Source organism: Nilaparvata lugens, chromosome 7 (genome assembly GCF_014356525.2).
Source record: "Nilaparvata lugens isolate BPH chromosome 7, ASM1435652v1, whole genome shotgun sequence".
NCBI lineage: Eukaryota > Metazoa > Arthropoda > Insecta > Hemiptera > Delphacidae > Nilaparvata > Nilaparvata lugens.
Window position 1 is genome coordinate 55,457,568 of NC_052510.1, and position 23,263 is coordinate 55,480,830.

General features: G+C 32.5%; 1 protein-coding gene across 5 annotated transcripts in view; it reads left to right on the top strand.

The window, feature by feature from the left end:
- The window catches only part of LOC111053282 (zinc finger protein 184-like), a 32,822-nt gene that overhangs the window by 5,932 nt on the left and 3,627 nt on the right, over window positions 1–23,263 (top strand). Inside the window, exons 3-7 of one of the 5 annotated variants that reach the window (XM_039433205.1) lie at window positions 2,382–2,446; window positions 5,089–5,155; window positions 10,288–10,678; window positions 12,072–12,383; window positions 12,468–13,222. In XM_039433205.1, coding sequence (XP_039289139.1) covers window positions 2,382–2,446; window positions 5,089–5,155; window positions 10,288–10,678; window positions 12,072–12,383; window positions 12,468–12,960 — 1,328 coding nt within the window. In that variant the 3' untranslated portion in view covers window positions 12,961–13,222. Of the gene's footprint in view, window positions 1–2,381; window positions 2,447–5,088; window positions 5,156–10,287; window positions 10,679–12,071; window positions 13,223–16,219; window positions 16,424–18,894; window positions 19,123–21,913; window positions 22,023–23,263 lie in introns of those variants that run through there. The other 4 variants (XM_039433203.1, XM_039433204.1, XR_005571861.1 and 1 more) reach the window with 4 other exon arrangements.

Consider the following 23,263-nt stretch of genomic DNA (forward strand, 5'->3'; position numbering starts at 1 on the left):
AGTATTACAGTTTTAATAATGTATTAAATATAATGTCTTGTTCAATTTGCTTTAAAATAAAGGAATGTACCAATTGGTTTTGAAAATATTATTCCTGATGGCAAATAAATTGAATTCGAAATTTGATAAAAAATTTAGTAAACTCCTTATCTAATGTTCAATAACCATAATAAATATTTACAATAAATACTATTTTAGAAAATATCTCATATTAACTCTATCATAAAATATTTACAATAAATGCTATTTTAAAAAATTTCTCATATTAACTCTATCATAGAATATTTACAGGCATACAGTACTTGTGTTAACAAATTTATCCAAATATTTACTAATACCATAATATAACAATTATGTTTAATTTATGCTAATACTGGAAAAGTCCTCTTTGTATTAACAATTTTATAATTTTTCCGTAGAACATAAGTATTATTTTCAATATAAACCAACTTAATCTTTTTACTTTCCTTGCCCTATTACCATAGGTAAGAAAGTATTGCTTTCCGAAAAAAATTAAGGTACCCCAATTTCTAAATTTCTATACGTTTCAAGGTCCCCTGAGTCCAAAAAAGTGGTTTTTGGGTATTGGTCTGTATGTATGTGTGTGTGTGTGTGTATGAGTGTATGTGCGTCTGTTTATACACGATATCTCATCTCCCAATTAACGGAATGACTTGAAATTTAGAACGTAAGGTCCTTACAATATAAGAATCCGACACGAACAATTTCGATCAAATGCGATACAAGATGACGGCTAAAATGTCGAAAATGTTGTCAAAAACAGGGTTTTTCGCGATTTTCTCGAAAACGGCTCCAACGATTTCGATTAAAGTTATACCTGAAATAGTCATCGATAAGCTCTATCAACTACCACAAGTCCCATATCTGTAAAAATTTCAGGAGCTCCGCCTCATCTATGCAAAGTTTGATTTTAGATTCTCAATTATCAGGCTTCAGATACAATTTGAACAAAAAATTTCGAGTGGAATAGATTGAGCATGAGAATCTCTACAATTAATGTTCAGTAACATTTTCACCTAAAATTGAAAATAAGCTCGAAATTTGAGAAAGTGTGATTATACAATACTGCAAACTGTTTGCAACTGTTGATTTATTAAATCATTAACTATGAAGAGATAGAATACCTCGTGTGTCTCCAGCGTTATTGTCCTGTCACCAGCTGGCTTAGATCTTTGAATAGTAGACTTGAGATGCTCGTGAACACTATAGCGTCAGGTGATCAATTTTCATAACGGCAAGGAAAGTTGTGTGAGTGCGCCACACCAGATTTTTTTTTCTTAGAATTTTACTCATTTTCGACAACTTGTAACTCAGTACTCATTAAAGATAGAGAGCTTCGAAAAAAAATTTCGAAATGTTATGATAAAAAAATGCGAGAGCGTACGTATTTTTACATGGCTTTGCTTGAGAGCCAACACGAGCCTCGAGGGTTCGAATGCTGACAAGCAGCTGAAGCGAAAATGTAAGTCCACAATATAAATCTCATCAATATCGATGTTTCATTATTTACATTTAATGTGGTAGTTTAACTAAATTTGTACTAACTTATCATCAATAGTAATGTGCGTGTTTATCCAATCATTGTAGGCTACCGCTGGTTCACAGCTGATAGTGCCTTTAGGTAGGCTAACCAGAATGGTCCACCAATATGGCCCGCCGCAAAGTAGACCCACGCTAATCCACGAAAAGCAACCCATGACGTGGGATGTTTTGTAAACCATTGCTATTGAATCATTCATAATCAATTACCTGACAAGTGGATTATTCATTGCATGTATTATTATCATTACACAGATGTCTGGAGAAGCCGAGCAATGGTTTACAAAACGTCCCACAGCGTAGGTTGCTTTTCGTGGGTTGCGATGGGCCTAAATTCCTGTGAATGGGAAACTTTTGTTTCATTAATAATAATATTATATCAAGTTATATTATTAAGAGTTGTATTTATTAAGTAATTCGTAGGAGTATTCATTCACACATAAACTACAGTAACCATAACTATGGAACGAAAGTATGCAACGAAAATGTCGAAATTTAATAACGCAATAGGCGACCAACCGCTAAAAAGTCACTAAAATTTCTATCTGTTCATCTATTGTTTTCGAGGGCCCCGTCTCGTTTCCAATACACTTTTCATAGTTTTTTTAGCAATATCACAAAACCCATCAAACAGGAGAGTGTCTTTTTAGATAAATAACTCATTTTTAAACTGTTAAACAAATCCAATGGTGCTAGGAAAAATTTGTTTGAGTCAAACAAAGTTACTGGATCCATGTGAGGAAGAGAAATAAAAGTTTTTGAAAAGTCCTAGAGGTTGTTACCAACTTACAAATAGTCTATAACGTTTTTTTCTATTCCAGGAGCCATCCTTGCAGTCCCGATAGTCAGACTTATTCGGCTGGAACATCTAGGGTACCAGCAACTGGTGAGTAAAATAAGGTTCAATATTTTTATTTAATAATGAATTATGAATTAGATTTTCACCACAAAAACAATATACATATTTCACAAACATTTCTCGGAAATTAACTGACCTCTACATTAAGTAAGCGTGACCATTGTATAATAATTTATTTCTTGGGAGAGATAAGGCTTTTGACCCTGCAGAGTTTCGGAGGCGCAAAAAGAGAAACCCAAGAGACCAAAGATGGATGAAACTTCAGGCACAAATTGAAATTGAAATTTATTCATAACAAACAAAAATTTATTCATTTACAAACAAAAGTAAATGAACTTAACAAATCAGTACAATAATTTTCAAAAAATAAAAAACTAAAATACATAATAAAATATCATCTTCTAATTCTATTTATATAAATGAAAATAATCAAAAACTAACAAAAACATTAAGTAGCGTCAGAGTTATGATTAAGGTATAAGGTTCATAAGCTATTAGCTGAGTTGAAGTTACCTACTCTGAAAATTAAACTATTTGACCTTTGCAAGAGACAGAAGCCTCGAAAAAAAATTTAACAGAAAATCTTTGTCTATTCACAGAAAATGAATTGAAAGGAGTGAACATTACAGAAGTTATTTATAGAAACCAAAAAGTATAATACAATCCTAGGAAAATAAATAAAGAAGAATTTGAGGACATATACATTTATATATTAATATATGAACTAAAGTCATAATATATTAATGGAAAAAAATAAAAATCCTGAGACAGAAAAATTGTTAGAACCCTGGGAAGCAATAGTAGAAATTCTCAAAAGAATGTAAAAAAAGAATTCACGTGAAAAAGAACTCCTCAATCTCATCAAAATCAAAATTGAATAAAAAGTGTTTCAATTTCTTCAAAAATGTTATCAGTGAGCCCGTGGATGTAATATGTAGAGGTAACTTATTAAACGAATTTGGAGCACTGTAATCGTAAAACCGTTTGAAGGCTTCACATGTAGGGTTTGCAAGAACAACCAAATTTCTGTCTCTCAATCTGTTTGAGAAAACTAAGGCATTCCCTGTAATCTGACCACTTATTAAAAAGAATATTCTCAAGACCCTGAAAATATATAAATGCCTTAAAAAGGCAATATATCCAAGGCCTGGAAGTAGGGAAATGAATGAGTTCTCCTATGTAATGATGTCATCATTCTAATCAATCTTTTTTGTGCAATAAGTATAGAGTTTAAATTTGTTTTATATGCACCCCCCCCCAACAGCTTAGCCCATATTGCAGCTTGCTATTTACAATAGCGAAATAAACAGATCTCAGAATTTTTCTAGGGCAAATGAATTTCAATAAATAAAATTTACGAAGCATCATATTCATGTGCGTCTTGAGTGATTGGATGTGAACCTTCCAATTGCAGTTTTCATCAAGCTCTAAATTAAGATATTTGATATTTTGCACTTGATCTATCTTTACACAAGATGTACAGAATTCATTATGATTAGATAGGCAGACACCACACTTGAATAGTACCGGAACCTGCAGGATGGGCTTTGATCTCAAAGAGAAACGAACAAATTTGGTTTTAGTACTCAGAGCTAACCTATGCACTGTGGGTCAAAAGGCTGAGTCGAGGGTGGCCGGGCGCCGGGCGCCCTAGAGGCAGTTTGACGTCCCCTCTCTCAGCGGAAGGACCAACAAAAAGGCCAGGAGTGGAACTCACGTAGGTCACGATGACTAATCAGTCTGAAGAGACTGCCAAGCATATCACACTAGATTGTGACAAGCAACCAGGTGATGAATGAGATGTTAGCATAGGGAAAAACTCCTGGTTCTTGTAAAGGACATAGGTATTGGTTTGCCTTACTAACATACTACTTGGGAACACAATAAGCTTCGGTTGACGTGTGGGGTTCTTTGAACCTTTGGATCCTTGAATCCGTCCCTTCAAAACAATAAACAGTAGGCTTGTGGTAGCCTACTCTGAAATGAATCACCTTAATTTAGTACGATATGTAAAACTTATTCTAGTGATCTCACACTTATTTAATTCTTTTATTACTTATCACGATATTGCATATATTATTATTTTGGGTCTATTACACTTATATTCAAAACTAAATTGTAGAAATATATCAACTATACATCCTTGTGATAACATAAATAAAAACATTCAACCTAGAAAAAACATTTGTCTGAAGCTAATTCACTTGAATAAAGTTACCCAATCAACATGTTTCAAACTTGACTAGGTTCTATATACCAGCTTGTGTTGGAGTCCTTTTTATTTATTTAAACTAGTAATCAACCAACAACCACAAAGAGAAAATATTTTTTCTTCTCAGTGCATTAATACACTCTAATCAATATCAATGTGATGTCATATATCCTTATCTTTTTCTTATTTTACAGTTTCATATTTTTAAATTATGGTTCCTAGTTTCATTATTTAGATTTTTACGTATTTTCAGCTTATTCAAATGCTCGTTGCTAGCGCGTTGCAGCTTATTGTTTTGCTAGCAACAACAATATTAAATATTATATTACCATTTGGTTTTAATGAAAGCTTTTGTAATTTTGTTTGTGAACTTCTCAATGTATGAAACTGATTTTTTTTAGTTTTGTAAATTTCTATTGATTTGGCAATCAATTTTATTTGATATTTTCTAATTCAGGTATTCTTCTATCCTCAGGCAGCTGAGATTAGTGAGCAGAACCCTCATAGGGCTATCATTAAAAAAGGTTAGTTCTCATTAGTTGTATCTCTATCGAATTGCATCAAATTTTATTTGGACCATTGAACAAATTTTGTAGCAAAACTGGAAGTACAAGGTGCGCCAGAGAAATTTACTTATTTGAAAAAATTCCCGTGCGTTGAATTGGTCGTGTAGAGGGGCAGGAGGGGGCGCATCTGGAGGGGGAAGTTCTCAAGTTTACCCTCCCTCAAGTAAATATAGCAATCATGCTCTGGTCTAGAGAGCAGCGGGACTTCGCAGTTGAGAGCTTCTTTTTTAATGGTCAATCACCTTCCGCGCTCGATTTTAATTTCCTCCCCACAGACTCGTTCCTGGCCATTTTCGATTCTGTCGTGGGTTAACTCATTTCAGGGGTGTGTAAACCCAGAAATGGACTTCAACGAACCATCAGAACTCCAGAAAATATCAAAAGAGTGAGGTAGTCAGTTGTGCGTTCTCCCCGGCGTTCAGCTCGCAAACACGCAGCTGCTATGACGATTTCTGACTCCACTGTTCGAAGAATTTCCCATGAATACTTTCAACTTTATCCGTATAAATTGGCTGTTGTTCAAGAATTGACTGAACGCGTCAAAATGCATGTGATATGCTGATTTTTCTTAAGCGAACAGTATTGTATTCAATGATCTGTAATATCATTTGTATAATGGAATTTGTTATGTAAGTGATGTCATTGAATAAAACTTGATTTGATTGATTGTCAACCTGCCTGAAGACGTGGTCATTTTTTTAGTGACAAGGCTCATTTCCACAAACGTTTCCTCAATGCGATTTTTTATGGGGTTATTTGAAATCCCTGGTTCATGTCGATCGACCATGGATCACAGTACACCTCAAGAACAACATTCGCTACAAACATACCTATTGATATACTGCAACGAAATTTCAAAAATCGACTTCATCAGTGTATGCACAATGTGGGGTCGCCATTGGTCTGATGTCATTTTCAAGACTTCATGAAAAAAATTGAGATATTGTATTCTCATGTAAAAGAAAGATTGAAACAATATCTAGAGTACTTTTGTTTTTATTGACCTTTTAAATAAGTTAGTTTCTCTTGTGCACTTTGAATATCTATAAGAAGGATTTTAATCAATAATCAATAATTTTATTCAATTGAACACAATATACATGAAAGATTCTATTTAGTAGACTCTAGGCATTCAACAAGGTGATATTTTGACAAATTTTATCAACTGGAATGGAAAGGGTGACGGTGAATAATAATAATTATTATTACCTATGATAACATTTACAAGATAATTAAAAGTGTTTATCCAACGATTCAAGACTTGTGACCAGTAAATAAAGTCTGGAACTAAGTTTTATATGAGACAATTGTTTGGAAAATCCTGATTCCGAGAGAACTTCAAATATTAAATCAATCATTCTCTGTCCTTTCTCTAATAACTGATCATTTTTAGTGACAAAGTCATTTTTTTTGTTTCAACAAATATATACGTTATATTTTGAAGTAGAAATCATTTTTCAATAAGCTTAGCAAGTTCCACTTTTTAGGCTCAATTTGGTGACGTTTGTGAGTTTGTATGTTCGACGATATAACTTTTTAATGTGCTATTCATCAATCAATATCAGATTTTTAACATATATTTTTTGAACCATAATACAGATCGTGTTCGTTGGCCAACGAAATTCATTCACTCCTTCGTTCTCTTTGAGGATAATAGTTCAAAGAATATGTGTTATAAATTTGAAGTTGATAGATGGAAGTAGGGCTAATCGTCGAACATCCCCACTAGCGGACAATGATTCGAGGCTCTACGCTCTAGTCATAAGAAAACACTAAGCTCCATCAATAATGATTGAAAATGGCAGCATGATCAATGATCATGGACTTACATCTTCATTTTAGAAAATCATTTTTGAAAATAAAATGAAAAAAATGCTACCATCGCAAGATTTGGCGCACATGAAGTTCTTTTGATGCCGAAAACATAGGCCTACTAAAGGTCTCGGCGATAAACCTTGTGCTCCTGCCGCCATGTTGAAAAATATCTGCCATAATTAACTTTTTATATTTTTCTACGAAAAAATGTGAGCTGTTGAATGAAGATGTGTGTTTTGAAATTGTAAATTGAGTGTGTAATTGAAGAATGTTGAAGTGACACATAACCTAGCTATATTTTGACTGTTGTATAAATTAGAATTGGAACCGTTTTGGGCTTATAAGCCTGTGGTACTTTTCTGTAAGTTGCGTAATTCTGAATGAATGAATTAGTAGATATAAAGTAAGTATAAACTATACACTGCGAAAAAAAATATTTTCAATAAAAACTGTAATTTGAGTAAATATCCACAATTTTTTGTGTAGTTAAGAAGTTGATATTGTGGTAATTATTCATATTGAATGAAAAAGACTTAGAAATTGTCAAAAACCACATATTTATTGATACTTAGTAAGACCGGTCTCGGTTATTACACCATTGTCAATCTCTGATAAAGTATCAATAAATCTGTGGTTTTTGACAATTTCTTAGTCTAAACTAGTTTATCAGAGATTGACAATGGTGTAATAACCGAAACCGGTCTTTCTAAGTATCAATGAATCTGTGGTTTTTGACAATTTCTTAATCTTTTCCATTCAAATATCCACAACTTTTGTTATGTACAATATTTTCAACACTTGAGCCATAAAATTTAAAATTCAAAGATTATTTTCCAGAAATTTTCATTTCTATAGACTTTTCACTTGTTGTTTATCATAGATATGATTGAGTTATGTTTGTCAAACTGCAATATCATCAACACAATTATTATTTTGTTACTTCTATAATAGAAGGTCAATACAACCCTGTACTCGACCTCCCCACCCCATTTCATCCCTTCTTCCAAGACAGAACAGACAATAACTTTTCTTCTTCTCAGCCTTTTCCCACTGAGGTGGGGTCGGCTTTTCGGGTCAATCTCTTCCATGAGTCTCGGTTATGGGCTTCGTTTGGTGTTAGTCCCTTCTCTACAAGATCTTGGGCGATAAAGTTTTCCCATTTCTTCCTAGATCTTCCCATCTTCCTAGTGCCTTTGAGATCAAAGTGGTCTGGGAATAATTGAGGTTATTTATTTTTTTTATTTCTGTATGAAGTATAACAATAACTGATTGGCATAAATTGAAGATGTAGAGTAAAAAAAATAATTAATTAGTACAATGAGCATTCAGAGTAATTAGTAATGAACTAAAATTTGGAAATAATTGTGGTTGAAGGTTGTGTGTGAGAGGGAAGAAGCTGGAAAATATTTAATATAGAGTTTACGAACAGACCCGTATGAGAGACTATATAGTGAGGTTCACGTTATAATGGCAATATTTGATTAACATTTATTTATTAGGTTAGCAAAACAATACAATAAAAAAGAAAAGAAAAAATATTCTATTGCCCAAAACTTCTTCAATTTCCTAATTTAGTTTCTAATTGTCCAAACATTGTTGTTTCTACCCTTGTCTATCATTCGACAAAGGAGATCCCTAACCTTTTACACCCCCGAAATGTTGCCAGATCGTTTTTTAACAATGTAGAGATATTATTGACTAGCCGTCAGGATCGCTTCGCTCGCCGTATCCGTCTAGCCAGGGGGCTCCGCCCCCTGGGCCCCCGACTGGATCGCCCAAAAATGGGATCAGCGGGCTCGCTTCGCTCGCCTGGATTTTTCATTTGAGCATGCTTCATTCCATCAGAAAGTCAAAGTACTGAGAAAACGCAGAAAAGCTGAGAAAAACGCTGATTTTGGGCATATCTTTGATGAAATATTAAAGTCACCCCATCACAAAATTTTTAGACCCTAGCTAAACCTCTGTATCAAATTTGAACATTTTCTGTCTATTACTTGATGAAAGAACTGAGAAAACGCAAAAACCGCTAATTTTGGGCGTATCTTTGACGTTATAGCAAATTCCTTCTAACATAACATTATTACACCCTAGCTGAGCTTCTATACTAAATTTGAACATTTTCTGTTCATTTGTTCTCGATAAAGCTGAGAAAACGCTAAAAACGCTGGAAAAATGCTACTTTTGGGCGTATCTTTGGAAACTTTTCCAAATCCGTTCTTAGTGCGCCTCTAAAGGGCCAACCGAACATACCTACCAAATTTGAACGTTTTTGGTCCGGTAGATTTTTAGTTCTGCGAGTGAGTGAGTGAGTCAGTCAGTGAGTGAGTGCCATTTCGCTTTTATATATATAGATTAGCAAAACCTTCAATCTCAATTATGAAAATTTATTACTAAATCATCGAAAAATATATTTCTCTTACGAATGGAAAGATATTTACGAAATACAATTGATTATTCTAAACAAGAATGAACAGTTAGTATAAGATATACCAGAATCAGCTATATTCTGGAATGCAGTGACAAGGCATAGAATCGGCAACGTTGTTCTCCTATCTTCCTCCACTGCTAATTATTACGTGGACCTCACTATATCAGCGTCACATAGCTTCAAGAAAAATATAGTAGAACTAATAGGACTATCGGCTTGAGTTAACAGTTAAATTTTGAACGTAAACCATGGGATTTCGTCTTATGCTATATATAGAGTGGCCCATAAGTCAGTTGACGCTAGCAATTTTAATCTAATATCCCTTTGAAAGAATAAGATGTTGGTATTGTCAATACCACTTTAATTAAAGAAAGAATTCTTTCAATTCTTGAGAAATATTACAACATCTCATACCATTCAATCAAATTATTAATATCTCTTTGTCAACTGACTTATGTGCGACCTGTATTTCCTCTATAGCCTTACTGAATGAGTATTACATTTTTCGAGTACCTTTCCACTGATATTAAAACATGTTTTCCAATAGAGAAGATTGAAATATGATAGTATTTAACTTTGAAGTATCAATATATGAACTAAATATGAATCAGTATAAATATTATGAATCAATATATAAACTAATGAATATACTTGCTCTCTCTTCTAATCATTCATTTATTAATCATCAGGTTTATCAGAGATTGACAATGGTGTAATAACCGAAACCGGTCTTTCTAAGTATCAATAAATCTATGTTTTTTGACAATTTCTTAGTCTTTTTCATTCAACATTTATTATATATGATCAGTTCTTGTTTTATAATTATTGTGTTCTGTTTTTTTTCTAGAATTTCCTATCAACGAGGAAGAGCTAAGAGACGTTGGAGTAACAGAATATGGAGAAAGTAAAGAAATAAAAACGGAAGTTTGGAAAACTAATGCAGAAGAATCGAAACAAGATGTAGTGAAAGTAAAGAGAGAAAAATTCGATGAAAATGTTGATGTTAAACTGGAGAAAAGTGATGTGACAGCTGAAGACGTGAGAGTGAAAGTAGAACATGCATTTTTGCAAGAAAGCGAATTGGTAATGAAGCGTGAAAAAATTGACAATGAAGAGGAAGCAGGACAAAAAGAGGGCAACAATGTAAGAGTAATAGAAATGGAAAAAGGAAAAGTTCATGATTCGAGGGTGGGTGGAAATTTTGAAATGTTTGAAGATGCCGCTTTTAAAGTTGAAAGTTCTTTTTCAACAGTAACTTCAGGACTTCCACAGGGATCAGTTCTTTCTTCTATTCTCTTTATAATTTTTGTAAACGACCTATGTGATGCCAATTTAAATGGAAAAATATTTTGTTATGCAGATGACACGGTATTAGTTAGTTCAGGGAAATCATGGGATGAACTGTACAATAGAGTAAACCATGACTGTAAATTTCTTCAACAATGGTATCTTAGAAATAGATTAGCAATCAATGTCGAAAAAACCAAATTTATTAATTTCTCTTTGCGCGCACCAAAAATTCACAATCAACCTATTATTTTCCATCTAAATAACTGTACATATGACTTATTATGCCAATGTCCTCCTATAGAGCAGGTCGAAGAGATTAAATACCTTGGTATTTTTATTGATTCAGCCTTAAATTGGAAAACACATATATCTAATCTCAAGAAAAGTATCAATACCTATCTTTGTAAATTCTATCACTTGAGAGAGCTGTGTGATACAAACACACTACGCACAGTATATTATGCCTTAATAAATTCAAAATTAGAATACGGCATTGTATGTTGGGGTGGAGCTGCAAAAGTGCACTTTAGTCCACTACACAAATTGCAAAAACATTTCATCAGACTAATACTATTCAAAAATCGAAGAGAGAATTCGTTTCCTTTATACAAGAGATTACGTATTCTCCCAATTCGCCATCTTTTTGTTTTCAAAGTCTTAAGAATTTTCTTTATGCGAAGTGGAAACGATGGATTTTTCAGGCCCAGCTTTTCTGAAAGAAGAAGACTTGACCTGGTATCAAGACTACCAAGAATAAATTTTAGCTTCTTTTCTAAATCTTTTGTATACCTAGGCCCAAAACTCTTCAACGCTATACCACATGCTGGTAGAAGAACTAGAACTTGGAAAGAATTCTCAACAATAATTAAAGACTGGCTATTCCAATATCAAGATATAGAAAACTTTTTTTCAATTCTATCCTGAAAATCATACACTGTTTCAGCTACCGGTACAATGCCATGTATTTATACTCCATAAATTCCCAAACTTTTTGTACTTTGTGATTTATATTTCCACTTAGCTCATATTTTTCTTATTAAGTTATAGTATTGTTTTAATATTACAAAATTCAACACTGCGCTTCTGCTTTGTTTTTCTAAATAAATTTTTATAGCTGTTCTTGCACATTATATGCACATTTGTACCGCAATGGCCGAAAATACTTTGCTTAGACTTTTTGAAATAGCAACTATATAATATTCGAAATATGTAATTATAATATATGATACTGGCAGCGCCTATAAACAATTGCTGTCAGTTTAATTCTAAGATAAAATATTGTAATTTTTTGTTTGTATAAGAAAAAGGAGAATAAATTTCATTTTCATTTTCATTTTCAAGAGTAGATAATGGAACAGTTCATGAAGAATTAATAATAAAAGATGAAGAAATTGATGATTATTGGGAAGAAGGTGAAGATGAAATACATAAAGAAGAGGAAAAGGATGAGAAAGAGGGAATAGAAGATGAAGATGAAGATAATGATGAAGAAGAAGAAGAAGAAGAAGAAGACGTTGATGATCCAGATTACATTGATAGAAGGAGAAGGAGAAGGCCTCAAAATTGTACAACATTTGATAATCTGAGATTCTCTCAGAAGGCACGCTTGATTAAACATGATAAAATCCATCCCACAGGAGAAAAACCATATAGATGTTCAACTTGCAATAAATGTTTCTCTCGAAAAGGACTTTTGACCTATCACAATAGAACCCATACAGGTGAAAAACCATATAGATGTTCAACTTGCAATAAATGCTTCTCTCGAAAAGAACATTTGACCTATCACAATAGAATCCATACAGGTGAAAGACCATATAAATGTTCAATCTGCAATAAAGGTTTCTCTGGAATGAAAGATTTGAAAGTACATAATAGAACCCACACAGGAGAAAGACCATATAGATGTTCAACCTGTAATAAAGGGTTCTCGGTACGGGGTCATTTGACTTTTCATGAGAGAACTCACACTGGAGAAAAACCATATAAGTGTTCAAGTTGCAGTCAAGATTTCTCTCGGAAGGCTAATTTGATTCGTCATGAGATAATACATTCAGGAGAAAGGCCATATAAATGTACAATCTGCAATAAAGGTTTTTCTCAAAAGGGATCTTTGAATATACATAATAGAATCCACACAAGTGAAACACCTTTCAAGTGTTCGATCTGCAAAAAAAGGTTCTCCCGAAAAGATGTTTTGAATAATCATAAGAAAAGCCATTCAAGTTGACTAAAGGTTACTCTACTTATGAAGATGTGATTATTTTCTATTCTTGTGTTCTTGAGATTCTATTCTTGTTGTTCTGCAACGGATAATATTTTCTTCATTTTTACTTTACCAGCCATTGATTATTCTAACACGTCCTAAATTATCAACAAAATCTATGGAGCAATATGGATTGTATCAATGAGAAAGCATGTTATGTTTTTATTAATCAATTTTTATAAAACTTTTTAAATAAATATTAATTTGAAAAATTTTCAGTACTCCAGATGTACCTGTCCTTGTTTTTAATTATGTAACTTTTTGTATAACTTGAAACTGCACTTATTACAAACAATTCTTGTGTTGTAGTAGCAGAGTGGCTGCAAGACAACAGTGAGACTCACTTGTAACTCCAAGTCCCGGTTGGACAAAAGCCGATTAAATTTTAACTATGGTTAATTCCACGAGAACCAATCAGAGAATCTTATAAAAAATACCTCCTCTGATTGGTTCTCGTGAACTCAATCACGGTTAAAATTTGACCGACATTGGTTGAATGGGAATGATTAATGATAATTATTTATAAGGAATTATTACAGTTTTAAAGATAATCTCTATAGTAGTAGCTGATGAATTTTCACTACAATGGAAATGGATCTTTTCCTATTATCACAAAAACCTTTTAGGATTGATCTTCAAATAAATAATATGCAAGTACTCATGCAGCTGGGGGTGCCATATTTGGCTCCGACATTTCTCAGGTAAAGCTTCATCTATGGTGCAAATTTCAGCCAAATCTGAGACAGTACTTTTTTACTGTTTCACTATGTTTGTTATAAGTCAATGGTTTTCCTCATTTTTAGTGAAAATGAAAATCGCTCAAACTTCGTGACCTTATGCTCTTTGATGCGAGGAACACCAATCTGGAATCCGATTAGCAAAATTACTTACCGTTCATTAAATATGGCCGTTTGAAAATTTTATGTTTGAAGCTGCATAACTCATCTTGTATAGTAGCTTGGGGTGCCAAATTTAGTCCGACATTTCTCAGGTAAAGAGCTTCATCTATGTTGCAAATTTCAGTCAAATCTGAGATAGTACTTTTTTACTGTTTCACGATGGTTGTTCCATGGATTTTCTTATTTTTTTTGTGAAAATAAAAATCGCTCAAACTTCGTGCCCTTACAGTACTGTATATGATCTTTGATGCGGGGAACACGAATCTGGAATCTGATTTGCAATATTCCTTACCGTTCATTAGATATAGCTTTTTGAAAATTTGCAAATTGTATATGTTTGAAGCTGCATATCTTGCAGCAACTTATAATGTTGCTTGCAGCAGCTCTATAAGCAACTTATCTTGAATAGATAGTGCGATTCTTCGCTCAATATTATACCGCTGAAAAAATTTCAAACGTAGAATATGTTTTCCTAAATTTTATTATATATTGTTAATTTTGAATTATCCACTTCCTAAAGAAACATTTGTTTCAATTTAAAACTAACATTTTTACATTACACATTTTCAAGACTCGAAACTATCAGAACGTTAATGTCCTTGAATGTTATAACATTGTCATACAGCATTGCTCTCTGTCCAAACGTGTTACTACATAAGTTATTAATGTAATTTATGATAATTTCTCACCGAGCATACTACACTCTAATACTGAAAACTTATTAGACATATAGGCCTAGTCCAATTACAGTGACTGAACAATAAAGAGTCAAGATTACTCAGTCAATCTGTGAAATAAACTAGTAACATTTCTGCAATACACCATAATTTCATCATTTTGATCCAGTTTAGGCTACAACTCTTTTCTTCATTCAAACATTTTATAGCCGTGGCTAAGATGGTGAGTGTCTCTTTTTTGTTCAACTTATTCTGATTTTATATGAGTTAGGGTTCAACTGGTATTATTCATGGAACTGAGCAAAATCTGCTTCGTTAAATACTAAAGAAAATTTCTTCTTTTGTCTTCATCCTACTTGAAATGTTGGTATAAATATCTTGTAAATAATTAATATTAATCTTGCACTTTTACAACAGTACTCTCAGTGCCACGAGAGGCACATTATTTTTTACCGTCACATTATAGTGCCACGAAACGCGTCCGTCAAACAAGCAAACCGTGAGTAGTGCTGTAAAAGTGCACGATTATAATATTAATTATTTACAAGATACTAAAGAAAATGAGTACCTAGCAAAAACAAAATATTTTAAAATGTATTACCTACTATTTTTTGGTGATTTAAAGCATTGTCCTACTTCCTACTATGATAAAAAAAATGATATGTGATTATTCTTGGTTTTTTAGTTTGAGTGCATATCATACTAGCATAATATGCGATCGTAAATCATAATATACGTTTATTGATATATATATATATATATATATATATATATATATATATATATATATATATATATATATATAATACATATATATATGCCTACTTTCTTGAATTATTATTGAAGTAAAAAATAGAGTGATTAATTGAAAATCAAGGATGGACCAGAAAAGGACTGAGTGATGAGAAATTAAATGAGGGGCTATATAATACTAAATTTTCATAAAAGGCTTTGTTGCGTTTGAATAGATTAATAGAATATATCGCTATACTATAATGATATTACCTAGTAATAATACCATTTTGAATGAGAAATAATGTGAATAATTTGGGTAAACTAATGTGGCCCCCAGTAAAACATCAAGTCCTGGGCGATGGCACTCAATGAAACAATACTGTCATTCAATCATTAATGACATGGCATTCATGCAATGTGATAGATTGAGGAATGATATAAAAACGTGATGGTTTCCTGAGCCATTCCGAGCTGCGATGTATTAACACACTTTTTTCTTTGTATTTAAACACGACATGCAAAAACCACTTTTTTGGACTCAGGGGACCTTGAAACGTATAGAAATTTGGAAATTGGGGTACCTTAATTTTTTCGGAAAGCAATACTTTCCTTACTTATGGTAATTGGACAAGGAAAGTAAAAATTGACATGTAGCAGAATCTCTTTTATGTTTACCGAAAATTTTGGATAGCTCATTTTCTGCTATATAGCTGAGAAAATAGGCTTAAAATTGCTATAAAGCAGATCTCCAGTGTCACTTTTTCAACCTGTAGCAGAGCTATATAGCTGAGCTACATGTAGCTCTGCTACATAGTGTAAACCTAGCTTAAATGTTAATTAAAAAAAAAAATCTATTATGACTGATAAGGTACTACAGGCTACCTAATAATATATTTCTGTCTTATTTTGCAGAACATGCTAGAGTTAGTGTAATCATTCCCTTTGAAAATGAGATGAACACATTTGTTGTAAGTGTGAAAAATACAGTGATGAAATTGACTTGGGATGGCGAGAGTGAAAGTTCTGACCAGCTGGATTTTATTAGAAATGTGACTGACAATGCAACACTTTACACCCACAATGGAAGAGCCGATCCAATGGGCCGTTTATGGATAGGTAAGTTTCATAGTACACGGTGATGTATCAAGAATAGGTAGTGATTGCAGAGATGGAAGGCCCATAGATGGAAGGATGGGTTAATAAGGATCATTTAAGGATGAGTTATAGAGTTTGGAGAAGATTGACTAAAGACAGAGAGGCTTTGAGCGTGAATGAATAATCTTGTGGAGGAAGTCAAAGCCCATACTATGATAGGCTATAGAGGTAGTAAAAAAGGTTGAATAGTGCTTGTTATATTAAAGACTAAAACTTGAAGATAAAGGACTCATTACACGAAAAATAAAATAGTATTTTAATTTGGTCAACCAAATTTCAATTCTACAAAATTCATGTCAGCTTGAATTTCAAAACAAAAGAGAATAATAATATTAATAATGATTTTTTAAAATATCTTCTTTGTTCAACTTGGTTCCTATATCAGTACAGTATTTTTATTATTATAGCCATACAAAATGAAAATGATGGAAAATTTTATGATGAAATAATGGAAGAAGTTGCTTCAGTCTTGAATTTCGTCAAAGGAATACTAAACAAACTGTTAATTAGGTACGGTAAATAAAAATATAAATGAGTAGACCTACCCTTTTAAATTATTTCATCACGACGTGTTTGTCAAAACTTGAAAATGGCATTAGTAGCCGAAACATGTCGTCACGAAATAATTTAAAAGTGTACTAAGATTTATATTTATATTAAAAGTACGGTAGCCCTAAAGAAAAAATCTGGTGTGGTACACTCACACAACTTTCCTTGCTCATATTTGAAACTACGATCAGACTTTTGTATATGTGTATATATAATTATTTTCAGAGTACTTTTTCCTTTGTGTAAATTGTGAAATTCGATGATTTTTTTTAGTCGTCATTTTTTTAAAGTCGTCAAAACAGCTGTTCTACAGATGAAATATCTCGACTACCTATGTGTTCTTTTTATGAACTGCTCTACCTACCTACCTCATGCACGAGAAGGAGGTTACTATAAGTCAATTTCTCAAGGATGAGGTGGACCCCCCATTAGTTTCCCAGAAAGGAGACTCATGCCAGTTAATAGAGCTGATAAATAACTATACAGAGTATGAATTTGAAAGAAAACGGTCAAGTTATTTTGAGAAAATCGTGAAAAACATGTTTTTTTTTAGTAATTATCCGCCATTTTTCTCAAGTATATTACGGAGCTCCTGCAATTTTCTCAGAAATGAGACTCATGTCAGTTGATAGGGCTTATAAATAGCTATCCATGGTATGAATTTAAAGAAAATCGTTAGAGCCGTTTTCGAGAAAACCGTGAATAACATGGTTTTTTAGTGATTATCCGCCATTTTTCACAAGAATATTACGGAGCTCCTGCAATTTTCCCAGATATGAGACTTATGTCAGTTGATAGGGCTTATAAATAGCTATTCATGGTATAAATTTGAAGAAAATCGTTAGAGCCGTTTTCGAGAAAACTGTGAAAAACATGGTTTTTTAATAATTATCCGCCATTTCTTCCGCCATTTTGAATTCAATTTTATTGAATTTCTTATTGTCAGATCCTCATGGTATAAGGACCTTAAGTTTAAAATTTCAAGTCAATCGTTTGATTAGGAATGGAGTTATCGTGTTCACAGACATACACACATACACACACACGCACACACACACACAGACCAACACCCAAAAATCATGTTTTTGGACTCAGGGGACCTTGAAACATATAGAAAACTTGAAATTAGGGTATACCTTAATTTTTTTTGGAAAGCAATACTTTCCTTACCTATGGTAGTAGGGCAAGGAAAGTAAAAAGACAATAATATGGCGAATCAACCAAATTGTTTATTACGTTTATGAATTTTGTTGTTTGAGTTATTTCAGTAACCAATTAGTTAATCTCAAGAAATCAATTTGGTTGAATTTGAGTGCACATAGGTTGAATAAATATTATAGTCATGATTATAAATTGCGGGAAAGAGTTTAAAAATGAAAGTACTACCAGATTAGATTACTTACTTACTTACTCCTCAGCTCTACAGGTCTTTACAACCCTTGGCCTCCCTCACATAGCCTCTCCATCTGTCTCGATCCTCGGCCTGCCTCCTCCAGTTACGAACTCCAAGCGTCCTTAGATCGCGTTCCACATCATCTGTCCATCTATTTCTTGGTCGATCTTTTATTCTTCTGTTATATATTTTCTCCTTCCATATACATTTCACCACTCTTCCATCTCCCATTCTCAACATATTCCCCATCCATCTTATTCTGCCACCAGATTAGATTAGAAGTGTTGAATTTCGCACAGAAATATCCCACAGATATTTGTAGAGTGTAATCTACTACTTATCACTAATATTACCGTAATATAGTTGGTAAGTTACACTAGATGAGAGGTTGGTCTAATTCTATAAAGAGTCAATCCTACAAAGCGTCAAGTTTGCCCGACATGATACCGTAGCTTATTATGTAAGTTATCTCGATATGGAAATTTTTCAGGTACACTCGGTCCTTACAGGAGAGATTCCAACAATGAACCAATACCTGATTACAACGCTGGTGCAGTCAGCATGATAGATCTTTAGGGAGAGGTAACCGTGAAAATTTCCAGCGTGTCACTACCTGACGGTCTTGCCTGGAGTTCAGACAAAACAAAACTTTTCTTCGCTAACGCATGGGAGCACGAAGTGGTCGCCTATGATTACGATGACACCACGGGTGACGTTTGTGAGTGGAAATTGCAGAATTTTATGGAATTCTAAATTATATTAGAATATTAGTATATTATTTATCACTCATCTCCAATCTATTGTTTTCAAATATTTTTTTGGAGATGCACGAGAGGCTCAGTATAAATGCGTTAGTAAAGAAGGCCTAATAACTGCTATTCTTACACCCAATCTGTTAACTTTTAATCCCAATTAAATGCCACAAGATTATAATCAGAGAAGCCTTGTTCTAGGAAAAACATCTGGTTTTCGTGGAATTTAATCATGATTAACATCAAACAGGCATTAGTGCAACCGGGCCTTAGTAATGCAGACTATAATTTGAAAGAGATTTCACTTTGTAAATAATTTACGGAAACTTCTTATTGAAAGAAATAGATAATCTCAAATCATTAAGCACTCAGCTACAATACTCGACCACTATAATTGTAAATAAATTATTATCAGTTTACTCTCAGTAGGCAGAAGGCAATTTGATCATAACTGCAATATTCTCATAAATAAAATATCTAGAAATTTGTTAACACATAAAGTAGATAAAACATTATTATTATGACTGGGTGAAATCATAGAGAAACGATAGCATAAGTAGATATCCTATGGTATAGGACGTTTATGTCGCAACTTTTACTGTTATCCCAAGCCGATAGTTCACGAAGTTCTTTCCTATGCAGCTGTGTGACGCTGGTAGTCTCTCAAATTGTGCCGTTCATACACTATCACCCCAACAAAACAGTAAAAATTGACAATAATCGACAGTAATCGGCTTGGGATAACAGTAAAAGTTGCAACATAAATTCCCTATTCCATTGGATATCTACTTACGCTATTGTTTCTCTATGGTGAAATCTAACATTTTTTTCAAAACATGTTTTTAATTCTGTGATTAAATAATGTACACAAAAATGTTTAGCAATGTAAATGAAATTGTTAATAGAAAATTAATAAATAAAGATGAAATCCGTGAATTGTTCCCTTGCTCATCTGTGGTCTAAGGTGTTGAAAATAAAGGTGAGAGCTCCATATTCAATGTTACAAATTGTGAGAACATTATTATTTATTTTCAGAATATATTCTTTTTTCTTAAAATCTCAACTCATTGCTAGAGAAAAAACTAATTGTCTATGCTATATCAATGCCATTAAAATAACTAAAAGTTTATGAATAACTTTGTTTTCAAATTTTATCACATTATTTCTGTTTATATTGTTTCATGATCATAGCTCAAGGATGCACTGTAGAAAAAATAAAAATATTTGTATTATTTTATAAAATGGCAAATAAATTGAATTGAATTCAAGTGCTGTTTGGGATTAGATTTTGTGACACTAATATATATTTTAAGAGCATGACTTTCAAAAAAGATCTTTATAAGTTCCTTGTTGAAAGACGTTTTTATAGTGTAAATGAATTTTTATGTGACAATTATATATGATATCATTATAGGCTATATCTATATTTTTATTATGTTAAATTAATATATTTTTTGTACATGACAAAGTCCAATTGCATAGTTGTGATTCATATGACTGTACTCTATTGAACAAATGAAAAATATGATTATTATATAGATATTATAGTAACTATAAGTTATTATCAAATTCAATTGGCCTTTTGTAAGAGTGTCACAATTGGATCATCACAGACTAGAGGAAACTCAACTGAAATAATTTAAATGTTATTTTCTTCCTTTTATCAATTATTTATCTTATTCATATACGTTATACACGGTACTGTATTATATACTAGTAGTTCTGTGAACAGTAGACCTCACGCAGTATTCTCATCCACAAGCACCTGATGTCAACTGTTTTAAATGTTAACAAAATCAGTTCACGTTTGAATTTGTATTCCATAATTTATTAATATTTATGTTAATTTAAACAATGAATAAAATATATTTCTATTCCAGAATTTATATAATATTCATTCAGTTCCGTGATAATCTTTCCATCTAATGAAAATTAATTTTTTCAATCAAAAATATTGTAATTTCTTCAGCATTATTTAGTTCATTTGATTATTTTTAATCACCTATTAAATTAGTTTTTTCGAATGTGAGAATATTGATACTGATGGACACGCATAATAATACCATGACTGCAAAACAAAATATTGAAACCAAAAGACCTTAAAGCTGCGATTAAACCAAATTTATTAACAAAATGTTAATAACTCAATCCTTATGGATTATATTAGATTGAACATAAATTATCATACACATGTCGAACATGTGTGTTTGTCAACTTGCGTTCAATCTAATAGAATCTATAAGGATTGAGTTATAAACATTTTGTTAATAACTTTGGTGTAAACCCAGCTTAAAGATGCATACCTCTTCAAGGCCTTTGATTGAAACTATAGACCTTATACAAATACAGTAATAGACTGGCTTCTTCACACATCTGTGTAATCACTTGTCAGCTGATTTATGATGAATAATTCTATAGTCTGATTTTTAATCTAATATTGGCGTATGAAGGAGGCTCCTTTTTCCTTTTATATTATCCTTGGAATGCAAAATTTACAAAAACCTTGTATATACGTCGACGCGCAATTTAAAAAGGAAAATACCTGTCAAATTTCATGAAAATCTATCACCTCGTTTCGCCGTAAATGCGCAACATATTATAAACATTTAAACATTGAGAGAAATGCCAAAACGTCGACTTGAATCTTAGACCTCACTTCGTTCGGTCAATTATTCTAGAGCCCGCCAGTTTTAGACTAACTATTCCAGTTTTATTCTGTTACAAAATACTATATCAATGCATTTTTTATGTTTTCAGCAAACAGGAGAGTTATTTTCAACACAAAAGAGAATAAAATGGTTTACCTTCTGGGTTGGCAATGGATTCTGAAGAGAAATTATGGGTGACCCTGTTCTTCAACGGAACGGTAATGACAACTTGTATATTTTTTCATGTATTGAATTGAAAATATCAATAATACGACTTGACAAAATAATTATTAATATCATAGTATCAAATAGTATATATCATAATTAGGGATGTCAATCCCGGTCCATTTTTGATACCTAACAATCCCGGGATTAGAAAACATGAAATTGTGAATCGTATTTTTCCAAAAATAATTCAATATAGAATTTATTTATGGTGATGAATATGAGTTTTGCATAACTAATTTATTGTTCCAAGTGTTTGACTAATTTATTCTACACGCACAGCCTACAGTTGCATATACAGTACATAATATACTTTACTCTGTACTGGCTAAATAGATTTCGCATTATCGGTTCCCATCATTCTCAGAATGGTTGTTATGCCCCAAAATTTGTTTCTGTTTACACATCACCATACCAGCCTAGACGGCGCAATATTTACAATAGTGCTGATGTAATTTCCTTGAAATGCACTCAGAACTTTGAAAAGACTTCAGAAATCAGAAATAAACAAGCACCATCTAATTACCCTCTGTCTAATATTATTCCTAATCTCTTCTCTTTCTCTATCATAAGTAGAATATCTAGTTGAAGTAAATATAGTTGGCTGTACGAGATTTAATTGAGTAGCTGTTCAGCTTTTAAAAAAGTTACTCCTAATCTTGAAAACATTTATAGAAATAGAATGTTTGATTCTAATATTATTCCTAACTATTTTCCATTTCAATAATATTCTCTTCCTCTATAATGAGCCCTTTTTCATCTCCACACACTGTCACTGAACATGTAATTGAGGAGGAACAATTGGTTAAAAATGCATGAAACTGATTTCTGCCAATCCCGGGATTGATATTGGGTAATCCCGAAATACCGGGATTGGAAATCAGTCCCGGGATTGACATCCCTAATCATAATCGTATCAAATAGCCTAATGCCGGTACAAAAAAAGTAAAATGCAACTTTGATAAGTTATATACGTTAGATACCTACTGTATAATAATTTTATGGATGTCAAGTAGGCTATACTTATAATTATGACTCAAATAGTAGGCCTACAGTATTCCATGTTTTATTTTGAATTTATCAATTAGCAGAAAAAGTAATTTTTTAGTTGAATGTACTAGTTTTGTTTTCATACGTTTATGCCTCGAGGTTTTTGTTAGAATTTGTTTTCATTCTCTTGAACATAATCACTTGTAAATCTATATATGATCTGGGAAATTATATGCAGTAAATT